The 12,719-nt window shown below is 32.8% G+C and overlaps 1 protein-coding gene across 1 annotated transcript; it reads left to right on the top strand.

Moving 5' to 3' along the window:
* The first annotated feature begins 8,858 nt into the window (after positions 1–8,858).
* LOC110706668 (serine/threonine-protein kinase-like protein At3g51990) lies at positions 8,859–10,973 on the top strand. Its single transcript, XM_021884621.1, has one exon. The coding sequence runs from the start codon at positions 9,206–9,208 to the stop codon at positions 10,673–10,675; it is 1,470 nt and encodes a 489-aa protein (XP_021740313.1). The 5' UTR covers positions 8,859–9,205; the 3' UTR covers positions 10,676–10,973.
* Positions 10,974–12,719: the final 1,746 nt, after the last annotated feature.

The following is a 12,719-nucleotide window of genomic DNA, read 5'->3' as shown; positions in this document are numbered from 1 at the left end:
ATTTCAAAAGTTTAAAATTATTAATCTGGGTCAAAAATTATTTGAACAAATTATTTTATGCACCTTTATTCTACAATTTATGTCCAATCACACAAGCCTAACCCATTTGTTTACTTAATCGAACCATTATTTTTATGAAGCCCAATCTTTCTTTTTACCCTACAATAATTCTCTCCTATAAATACCCCATGAATCTCTAAAAAGTTCCCACACAAAAAGGTTAGTCTTATTTTCATCCTCCTTTGTTTCATTATTTTGCTTAATGTTAATTTAATTGTTTTGGGTTTTGATTTTAGTATAAAGATTATATTTTTAGTATCAAATTATATTTTAATGGTATAAAGATTATAAATTTCAGATTATATTTATGTTATAAATTTCATATTTTATGAATTATAAACCTAGGGTTTTAATTTATTGAAAATCATGATTTTAGGGTTTTTATGAACAATTGATTTAGGGCTTTTATAGTAATGATGTTTTGAAATTTTGGTGATTATAACTAATGATTAGTTTAACTTAATTCCAGATTATTTTGAACACGTAGATTCGTGTTTTAATTTTTAGATTTCCGTTCGTTAATATTAATCTCGTTTTAATCCCGATCAGATTCTGAACTCATCCTATTTTGATAAAAAAAAGTAGTGTTTTCCATGTGGAAACAACTTTTTAAGAAAGACTCACTACCTTTGGTAGTGAGCACCACCTTCTCGTGGCCATATTCAGCTTCTAAATATGATTTTCGGGCAGTTTTTGATTTTAACGAAGTTTTTTTATACTTCAAATATTATCCTTGAGTTTGATTAATAAAATTAATTATGTTTAAAGTTAATTAAGCATAAATATATGTTTTTATTGAAGTTTTAACTGTTGGAAATAGTTTTTAAGTACTACTTTTGATGTTTTATAAAGAGGGTTTAATCACCCATTAAAAAGGGAGATTTTTAGGGGTTTTTATATAATTTTCAGATTTTTATTAGACTTTGAACTTTCTGTAATTTCATGTATAAGAGTGTATTTTAAGGTTTTTATGAAGAAAATTTAAAGAAATATATATAAGCCTTTAATTTTAACTAAAGGGAAGGTTTTAAAGTGTTGTTTGATTTGGATTTTGAAGGTTTTAAAGTAAGTTAGTATTGCTGTAAATTTGATTAATTTTGGGTATTGATTGAGATGTTATTATTTGGCTTAGGAGAGAAGTTTATTGAAGGTGATTTCTAGTTAGTAAAGTGGCATACCAATTCGTTTGCTCAAGGTACGTACAAGTTACGAAACCTTTCTTTTAGGTGCATGTTTAATGACGACGGATTGAGAACTTAGTATCATGTATAGGGATGACTGAGTTAAATTGTTTGGTTATACATTGTGAATTTCGTATGACGTGCACTATTTTATATTGCAAGTATTATTTGTGCTCTAATTATGCAAGGTGCGCTTAGAGGCAAAGGTATATGATTGGTGTAATGATTAATTTATTACTCATTCATGATTATGCAAGAAGGATGAGTAAAGGAAGAATTTAAGTCTTCTAAGACGAGGTTAAGGTTTTGGGGTGCCTTATGCACTCAAGGTGATTATACACCGAGGTAGTAAAGGAATAAATAATAAATGTTGCTTGCAACTAATAAATCAAGAATTGAAATTGAAAAGTTGTTTTACTTGATTGAATTGATATTGGATTGATTGTATTATTATGCATATGAGTCATCACCAAGTCTAAACCTGTAAATCACGCAAAGTGCAAGATGGATGAGCAATAAAACTTTGGATTGGTGCACTTCTGGAGTAATAACAATCAAGGGTTGGGGTACATGGGGTATTAGCCGTGTACTTTTCTCGAGGCCATCTGATCTATGAGTCTCTTATTTCAAATATTTTTCAAAACTAGGAGTTAGGTGAGATCTCATACTAACTACGGTCGCGGAGTCGCGCCCGTGGTCGTTGGATGTTTATTGATGTTTCCGAAAGGAGGCATGGGGTTTTTCTTTTATTGATGTTCCAAATGGAGCATGGGTTGGACAACCTTGTCTAAGCTATTGCGTAATCCAATGAATAAAAATAACGATTTACCTATTATTAATTAATGGAGTCTTAGTAATATAAATAGTTGAGTCGTGTGTTGAGTCTATAATTTAATGATGCATGATGATTGATTATTAGTAGCATGTTATGGATTTCTTAATTTATTTCGCAGCTTGTATGTACTCAGCTTTGTTGATTGTGTGCTTTATGTGTCTTTCTTTGGTCATGGCCTTCGCCTTTCAATGAACCTGTGACGATCCAATTTTTACACTTGTAATATTGGGGAGTGGAATTACAACAGGTTCTTACACATGCATCATTCATCAGGGTTGTGGGATCTTGAGTAGAGAGTTGAATTGGTTGTTTGCATTTTATTTATTTTGCAAGTTTGAATTTATTTTAATTCGATTTTATTCGACACTATTTCTTTTGGGTTTGAATTTATTTGAACACTGAATTTAATCACTTATTACTTTTATTGGGTTTTGAATAAGGGCCTTAATGGTTCCAAGTTGTATGACTTAATTTGGTTTCATTCGTTGGTTTTGAAACTTATTTATAACTGATTTAATTTTTCCGCTGCTATTTTCTGATAAAGCCTTAACGTTTGAACACGTGGCGGTAGCACGCCAGTAATTCTCTTGAATATTGTTCAGGGTCCTCACAGGTTTAAAGAGAGAATTATTGGGGTGTTACAGCTCATGATGGTGAGCCAACGCAGGATCCCTCACTCTACAGGAGCCTAGCAGGTGCCCTTTAGTACCTCACTTTCACGAGACCTGACATTGCTTATTGATGTGTCTATTTTATATAGTATTTTACCACCGTCCCTTGGTCATAATTAGTAGTGTTTCTGGCTCTTTAGAGCCACTTTTATTACTAATTGGTGTTTTCTAGTGTTTTCGTAGATTTGGTTGACTTTTGCAGGGATTTACACTTTTGAAGTATTTTCCCGAGATATTTTGGAGCAATCACGAGCATTGGAGAAGCACGACCAGATTTTATAGCCCAGGGTCGGTTAGAGCCATCGAACTGGTGATTAAGGGCTTGGTATGTGTGATACCTTGGCATTTGGACCGAGTATTCAAGACCCAAAGAGGAAACCCAGATTGGCCCGAAGAATTGGAGCCCAATCGTAGTCCAAATAGTGGCCCAAGAGAGCCTCCCGGCCAAAAAGGCTGGCGCCCGAAGGCGCGCCCGGCCGGGCGAGGGAAGCAAAGGCTGGCGCCCGAAGGCGCGCCCGATCGGGCGCGTGTTATTGTTAGGAGACGATTAGCGTCGTTTAAGTTTGTTTTAGTTTAGGATTCTTACGGAGTATAAATACTTCTCCGTAAAACGAATTTAGTACTTTTTTTACCTTCTTTTTACTCTTTCTTAATTTTTCTGAGATTTTCTCTCTCTAACTCTTTTTTCTCTCCTCTTAAACTCTTAGTATTATTTTCTCTCTATATAACTCTTGGTTTAATTTCAGTAATTTATTCTCTTTCTTTGATCATGTCTCCTCTAATTGCTTTGATTAGTTTAGTTTTAATTATGTGTGAGTAGTTTTATTTCTACGGTTTATGGGGATCCATAAATAATATGAAGGGGTAATTTATTGTTGTTAATCATCAATGCTAGATTAATTTCCTATTGATTGATTTAATGCTCTGTGACTAGATTAGGCCTGATCTTTTATGCATGAGTTTGACAATATTGATTCGAGATTCGACAGATGAGAATTAATGTTTAGGTCTAGTTTCAATAGGCAGGTTAATTTATAAATGGTTAAGTCGAGATCGAGAGATGAGATTTAATATCGGTAGATTAATTTTGTGATTGTAATACGTAGCGAAAGCCCTTTACAATCTGGTTAATTGATGCATTGATGATTGACTATTATTGATTATTGGTATTGTATGATAATTTCTTATTGAATTGTTTTGACGCTTTACAATTGCGGCTTGTAAAAGTATAGCAATATTGAATTAATGAATCGAGCAGATGTTAATTTGATATTAAAGGCTATTTTCAATAGGAACTTAGATCTAGTAAATTGCGAGAGCCTGTTAGATCTATGTTGGTTAATAAATTGCGAGAGCCTGTTAATCATGTTATTTATGCAATGTCAATGATTGATTATTATGTTTTACCCTAGAGTATTATTTATTGGTGAACCTATACCCTAGATCCTTTTATTCATTGTTTTCTCCTTACTCTTAATCTTCGTAGTTTAGTTTCCTTTGATTACAATATACTGGTTACTTTATAATCTGGATTATATTAATTAATTAGGAATAGAAAGACTCGTTTCTCTGTGGATTCGACCCTACTTCCCTATCTACGTTAGTTAGAGGATTTAGGAATTACTTTTGATTAGGGGATACGACTTTACCCTGTCACTTATGCGGTTCAGCAGGTTTGTCTTTTCATGCATGCTCCTAGGGAACCTCATTTTAACGCTCTGAAGCGTATTATCAGATATATCAAAGGCACTTTTGATCATGGATTACATTTGTCCTGTTCTGCACCTACGAGCCTTACATCATACACGGATGCCGATTGGGCCGGCTGCCCGGACACTCGGCGCTCTACTTCAGGGTATTGTGTTTATTTGGGTGATAATCTGGTTTCATGGTCCGCAAAACGACAGGCTACATTGTCCAAATCAAGTGCCGAAGCAGAATATAGAGGTGTCGCTAATGTTGTTTCTAAAATATGTTGGCTCCGGAATCTTCTTCTAGAGTTACATTGCCCTGTTCGACGGGCATCCTTGGTTTATTGTGATAACATTTCTGCCGTATACTTATCTTGCAACTCGGCACAACACCACCGTACCAAGCACATTGAGATAGACATTCACTTTGTCCGCGACAAGGTTGCTCTAGGTGAGATTAAGGTCTTACATGTTCCTTCTTCCTCACAGTACGCAGATATTTTCACTAAAGGGTTACCTCGCCAACTTTACCTGGATTTCAGAGACAGTCTCAGCGTCCGTCCTCCTCCCGCTACGACTGCGGGGGTGTGTTAGATAATAGATTTATATATTATCTTGTTAATATTCTGTAAATGATATATCTTGTGTAATTAGGCCTCTCATAATTAGGTGTACACACCTATATATATTGATTAATGAGAATACTCCAACTAAGGAGAATTACACACTTCTACATTATGAATTGCACTTACAACATGATGGTGTACTAATGTACTTTGGAATTATGATGGTTGATATTAGGCTAATTACATGCTTTAAAGTACGGACTATTGAGTTCTAAATAAATAGGTGTAGCCCATTGATCGTTATATTGAATTGGGCTTTAAGCCTTTTATTTTAATAGTTGCATTTATAACACATTTTGCATCTAAATATTACTTCTTCGTTTTCTTGGTGTTTAGAATGTCCTAAAGGGCGGGGTGAAAATTAATTTCAAGATCTCTTAAAATTGGGAGGGAGGCTTATCACTTAGTTATTCTTCACTCTCAAATATTACTTCTTCGTGTTATAGTTTCATTTAAAAAAAAAAATATACAGATAAAGCAAAATGTTAAAGTTAATCCGCATGCAACCTTACAAATGTATTTGAGTATGTGAAACTACATGGCTTTGCTAGAGCCAAGTAGTTCCAACTAGCAATTATTAATTTTTTCCACGTTAGCTAGCTACAAGCTCCGTAGTTTCGTTACTCTGTTACTTGTTGAGGCACAAGTTTGACCATCAATATCTTTAAGTTAATATTAGTAAAAATTATTTTTAAAAAAATTGTATTATAAAAGTAGACATTGTAACAAATCCAACAATATAATACATTATCATATAGTTGAATTCTATAATAATAAAAAAAATAAGTTAATTAATATATAAATAGTGTAAATTTTCAAGTAATGCATTTAAATAAAAAACTAAAGGAGTATATTGCAAGCAGATAAATTTAAGCATCCGCTGCCGCTGCTCTAAGATGTGTATCTAACATGAGATTTGGGTGGCCCGTTTCAAGTCAGGAATCTGAATTTGTCCTTATTTTTTAGACAAAATATCTGTGCACAAATTTAGTCAAATCATGCTAGGCTAGTGAAGCCTTTTCGGAGCCTATAATGAATATAGTCAAAACCAAATTTGGGCAGAAAAAGCCCAATTTGTGGCCATGATACTTGTGACTAATTTGTGAAGCCCAACTATTTCTAGACAAGTTGGTCGAAGTTCACAATAGAAGAACAAATTAGTGTTCATTTTTTCAAAGTAGTTGGAATGTATCTTTCAATTCCATTCAATTAAAGGAGAGAATGAATGAAACCTTTCCATTTACCAATAATCTAAAACGGAATGCAATTTGTTCAATCTAATGTCACTTTCTATGTACTTGCAATATGCTTTACCAAATCAAATAGGTACGAAGTCATAAGATATTTCCTTATCTAATAATTTGATGATTGTTATCAATTTCAATTTTCGAATAGGAAGGTGAAATGTTCAATTTTAGGGACATTTGGTTACGGATCTTTATGATAGGCTTCGACTAAGTCACTATTATCGTAATCATCATTTTTACCATTAGTATTAGAAATTGCTTATGCATAACAAAACCTAAGTTTTAGCGAATTGTGAAATAATAGTGTAATCTAACTTGAAAATAACCTAAAGCTATACGAAATTTGGGATAGCTATAATAATATTAGTAAACTCACTCAAAAGTCCAATAACCAAATCTACTTACATTTGACTACTTGAGGTGAATTAGAAGTAGTTGTTATTTATTTTAGTTTCACAATACAAATTTAAAAGTTGTGTTTTTATTGTAGCATACCACTGTATAAGTTGACTTTTAGAGCTCTAAGCTTAGAAATAATATGCTTTAAGCACCTGGCCTGAAAATTAGGTGAACATTCTAATTGAAAATAATTATAATTTTGGGTAGGTGAACATGAAATTTGGACATACATGATGATCCTTAAACATTGAGGAACAAGTTTACGAGGTTTCGTTTGTTTGCATTAGCAGCCATATCAGAACAAGTTTGCTTCCTCTCACTTGCCTCATTTTCGGTTAGCACAATTCACAAGGTCAACTTAAATTTTATAAAGAAAATATACTTCCTCCTTTTTTTTATTGCATCATGGGATTTTGGAGGCAAAATTTGGTAGTGGGAAAAAGTAAGAGAGAGAAACGTAAAAATACAAAATTGTCCATGTAATGTAAGATAAAATAAAAAATAAGTGTGAAAAAGTAAGGGTATGTTGGGTATTTACAGTGTGAACATAGATATTTTTTATCCTAAAAAGGAAATGATGCAATAATAAGTAAACTTCCTAAAGTAGTAAGTGATGCGATAAAAAAAGAACGGAGGAAGTATATATTTTTGGACGAAAAATGAATGCTTAATCTTGACAAAAAATAAATAAGCCAAAAATTAATCCTGACTCAAACTTAATTTATTAATTCAACGTGTGAACTTCACCTAAAAAAACAACTTAGACTTGTATTTTTCAACACTTGTTTAATATAAATTGTAAAAAATTACGATTGATATGATACTCTGTGTTTAAATTTGATTTTTTAAAAGTTAACCCAAGTTATTAGACTAGATCAATTCCATTAGATAATTAAGTAGATTGCGTGAGCTATTTCATTTTCAAGATAGAATAATGATTCCATCCTATTCTTCCATTTGAATTAGCTAGAGTAGTGTATGATAAAGTAATTAATAGGTCAACAAAACATATAAATTAAACTAATAATATAAACAAATTCGGTAGGTTAAATTATTCAATACTACTATTTGAGTCTAGGTATTAGATTTTAAACAAGTTAATTAGTTGAGACTTATCAAAAGAGGTGACCGGATCAACTTCACTTATTCTATCTTCAAAGTATTGTTTGTAATTAGAAACCATTTTAATTTTAATTTTTTTGTTTTAAAAAACAATTTGAAACCAATTTATTTTACGTTGAATAATGTAATTTACATTACTATATTACTCCATATTATGTTTAATTCATTCTAACATTCAAGTGTGTTTACTATGATCTAATGATTAAAACCTACATAGCTAGGTTAGATAGTTTGCCAATTGTTGTTCTTAAATTTGGTCAATTTATTCATGAGTCTTTTTATCGTACATATAATAAAACATGAATGCAATATCCCGGTATAGTTATTTGTAGTAAGATAAAATGTAATAGTTGAACAATCTTTAAACAACAAGTAATGTATAGAGTACATAGCATTATTCAAACAAAGTTATCTCTTATTAGAGCAACCCTATCACTTCCTACAAGTTAGGCGTTATAGGATTTTATGTATAAATAGTAAATTATAAAAATATTTATAATTAGTTAATACTCTCTGCATTATTTGGCATTTGCTATATTGGGGTATAAGTTGTAGTAAAGGATTTGCAGTAAGAAAACCGTTAGAAAATTTTGAATTTACGAGAAAAAATAGCAAATAATTTTTCATTATAATCAGAGTATAATTTACAATTTTCACTAATAATTTTGTATTACGAGTACAAGTATTATTTAGAAATTTGGTTACAACAAACAACGCTTAAAATTTTTTACTATTAATGTAAGATTATCTCCTACAAAATTAGTAGATTAAGTGGTTAGACCTTTTCTCCCGATTCCAGGAGATCATGTGATCGATTTTCACCCCGCCCTTGTGGCTTTCCAAACACGAGCGATAATCAGATACAGACATGATGTATTCTCAAAGCGAGCTTAACCTAGGAGTTTAAAATAGTAACCCATATTCACAAATATTTGGAAATTATAACAAACGACACAAGAATCTGACTTATCTGAGTTGCATGACCCCACACCCAATTAAAGAGCTTTGTCACCTTTATTATCACCGTCCGCCTCACGTCTTTTCATACGTAACTAAATTAAATAAATTAAACCAACTCAAAATTCTTTATCCATTTTTCAAATTTCCACCATTTTCTTCTCCTTCTTCTACCTTCTTCCATGCATGATGCATTCTCAATTTCCCACCTCTTTTTTAAAATCATAAATCCAAATTAATTAATTATAATTATAAAAAAGCTGTAAAAATCCCAAGCATCATGCCACTTTAACAAAAAAAGCTCATTCTCATTCTCATTCTCTTTCTCTTTCTCTTTCATAATTTCTTTCCTTCAATGGCTTTTGCCTTTCTCTTTTCTCCTCCATTTTTCTCTCTCTTCATCTCTCTCTCACGCAATGCGCTTCCTCTGTAACACTCATTCCTCCATTTCCACCTGCAACAACACCACCTCCTCTTCTTCCACCTCATCACCCAACCCTATTAAGCTAACACGCTTCTCATACTCCTCTCTCCACTCCGCAACCAATGCCTTCTCCCCACGTGTCCTCCTCGGTAAAGGCTCCCACGGCGCCGTCTACCTTGCCGTCCTCAACAACGGCTCCCTCATCGCCGCCGTCAAAAAACCCACCTCCTCCGTCTCCGAAACCTCCAAAAACGAATTCAACATTCTCTCCACAATCCGCAGCCGTCGGATCGTCAACCTCATCGGGTACGCCGTTGATCCGGATAACAACCTATTACCTATTGTTCAATACATGCCTAACGGCTCACTCTATGATTACCTCCACGTAAATAATAAACCGCTTTCTTTATTAACCCGGGTTCGATTCGCGCTGCAAATTGCTAAGGCGGTTCGAACCCTGCATAATAAATCGAACCCGCCTGTAATTCATCGTGACATAAAGTCTTCCAATGTTTTGATCGATGAGAGAGAAAATGCGAGGTTGAGTGATTTTGGGTTGGCCATAAAAGGACACGTGGCAGATGTGCGCGTGATGTCCACGCCACCGGCGGGCACGTTGGGTTATTTGGATCCTTGCTATCTTGCGCCGGGTGATTTAAGCACGAAGATTGATGTTTTTAGTTTTGGGATTTTGTTGCTTGAGATTATTAGCGGGAGAAAAGCGATTGACGTGGAGTATTCTCCACCGTCGATTGTGGATTGGGCTTTACCGTTGATCAAGTCAGGTGGGTGTGCAGGGATTTTGGACCGTCGGATTAGGGGTAGGGTTGATCAGACGGTGGTGAGGGAGTTGGGATTGTTGGCGGCGAGATGTGTGAGATCAACGGCTGAGAAACGGCCACCTGTCACGGTGATTGTTGATTGTTTGAAGAAGGTTTATAGGAGGGTTAAGGTTGAAGGGTTTCCTGTTTTAGGGAGTTTGCGACGGCGCGTGAGGCGCGTGGAGAGATTAGAGCCGTCGGATGTGTTCGACGGTAGTGATTGGGAGGAGAGTGGAATGAAGGTTGGTCCCACTAGAATAAGGAAAAAAGGATCCAATGTTGACAATTTGACTGATGATGAGATCACTACACGTGGCAGACATTCAACGGTGAGATCAAGATCAAGGTCAAAATCAATTGGTGCGTTTAGGGAAATTGCAAAGGTGGGACCAGAAGCAGTAACTATTGATGAGATTAACAGTGGTAATAATAATAACAATAATATGGTTGTGGTAAAAGGGAGAGCAGCTAAAGTAACAGTAAAAATATCTTCTGTGAGATTAAGTAAATCAAGGTCAATGAGTATGTTATATAGTGGTAATAGGGTGAAGAATACAAATGAGAAGGAAGTAGAAGTGTTTCCATTATTAGTAAAATGCAATAGTAGTAAATTAACTAAGACTCCCAAATTAGAAAGCTAATACTAGAATTTAACTTGATTTAATTAAGTAGGAGAAAGTATGTTGGTAACTTTGATTTGTGTAATAATAGCTGTACTAATATTTGTTTAATTTGATAAGATATGATTTTTAAGTGAATATTGAAGTCTGTTTTATTGTAAGTATAAACTGCTTTAGTAGTAATAGTAGTCAAAGATTCTAGTAGAGGAGGAGATATATGAATTGGATTGGACTGTTTGTCTCAATTATTGTTACATTAGTGTCTGCTTTAGCAGTTCAACTACACTTTTATTTATGAATTGTATCATTATACTCTCTCTTTATTACTGTACATGCTTTACTTTTTTGTTTTTAAACACCTTTTCCCTCCTAAAGTTATAAATTCATAATCATCCCAATTATTCCCAATCCTCATAAGTCATGATGGAATTAGATGCCATGAAGATGTTAACTACAAGTACATTAGTTTTATTTATTTATTTATTTATTTGTTTTTGTACATGGGTTGAAACTCAATACGTGATCGGGATTAATTTCGTCTATAATATTGTTCTTTCATATTTGAAGCAATTAACATAAATATGATGATTATACAAAATGTTCTTTTAAGAATACTTTATATTTCAAGTAATTTTTAAAAATTTAATTAAGATAGATGAATATAGTTCTCAATAATTAAGTATAAGAGGTTCGCCCAATTCAACAAGTTAATTCTATAATAATCAAACTTACCTAAGTGATGATGTAGGACATACTAAATATTACTCCCTAAGAAATTTGATAATATAGCATTGTTCTATAAAACATAAAAATCATTGAGTTTGCTTACTTTGGTTATGAAACTTGGATGATTTTGTTACTTAGACAACAAGTTAGCTATCTCTAGTCTTTGGATGGTTATTATTATCCTAAAATTTCTACCTCGCTTGTGTGCATTGACAAGTGATTCAAAAACCTTTATACATGTATATTTATAAGCTAAGCTAACAATTGATTTGAGATAGCGGATCAATTTCTTTGTTTGAAGAGTTGCAGAAAGTAAAATTAGATTTTATCTACTTATTATATAATTATGTACAATTTCTAACAAATATAAAGCCATAATTATCACTATGTGAAAAAATAAAATTGACACCGGTTCAAACCCGGCCTAAGGCACCGGTTTGAACCGGTGCCAATGTGGGGGGGCCAAAAGTGGTTTAATAAGGCACCGGTTCAAACCGGTGCCAAAACTCGGCAATGGCACCGGTTAACCGGTGCCAAAAATGGTCAACAAAATTTTTTTTGTTGTTTTTGGCACCGGTGCCAAAAATGCCCAAATATATATATATATATATATATATATATATATATATATATATATATATATATATTTTCCATCTAAAAATTAAATAGCCTAAAATAAATAACAACATCAAAGCATAAAGCCAATATCAATCATCATCAAAATTTGCAATATATGATCAAAAAAATATTACAACATATAAAAACTTCGATTACAACATATAAATAAAAAAAAATTACAATATAAATTTTTTTAAAAAATTACAATATAAATAATAAAAAAAAAAACCCATTCATTCTTGTATCTTGCTTCTTCGATTTCAGATCTAGAATTCATACCTGCACCAATTAAAACCAAAAAAAAATCGATTCATATAATTAAACTTCGAAATCGATCAAAACAATAACCCAGAAAAAAAAAACTTGAACTCGAAAAAAAACCCAGGGAAAAAAAACTTGAAATCGAAAAAAAACCCAGAAAAAAAAAAAATTAAACCCTGAAAACGAAAAAAAATTTGAAATCGAAAAAAAAGCCAGAAAAAAAAACTTGAAATCGAAAAAAAACCAAGAAAAAAAAACTTGAACTCGAAAAAAAACCCAGAAAAAAAACTTCAAATCGTAAAAAACCCAGAAAAAAAAAAATTAAACCCAGAAATCGAAAAAAAAGCCAGAAAAAAAACTTGAACTCGAAAAAAAACCCAGAAAAAAAATTGAACTCGAAAAAAAACCCAGGAAAAAAAAAATTAAACCCAGAAAACGAAAAAAATTTGAAATCCATTTA

The sequence above is a fragment of the Chenopodium quinoa genome, unplaced genomic scaffold, assembly GCF_001683475.1.
Source record: "Chenopodium quinoa cultivar QQ74 unplaced genomic scaffold, ASM168347v1, whole genome shotgun sequence".
NCBI lineage: Eukaryota > Viridiplantae > Streptophyta > Magnoliopsida > Caryophyllales > Amaranthaceae > Chenopodium > Chenopodium quinoa.
The sequence above is the reverse complement of the archived record's forward strand: the minus strand, read 5'-3'. Positions and strand labels throughout refer to the sequence as shown.

Excerpts from the sequence above, each read along its gene's own strand:
- LOC110706668 (XM_021884621.1), top strand. The coding sequence starts at position 9,206 with ATGCGCTTCCTCTGTAACACTCATTCCTCCATTTCCACCTGCAACAAC.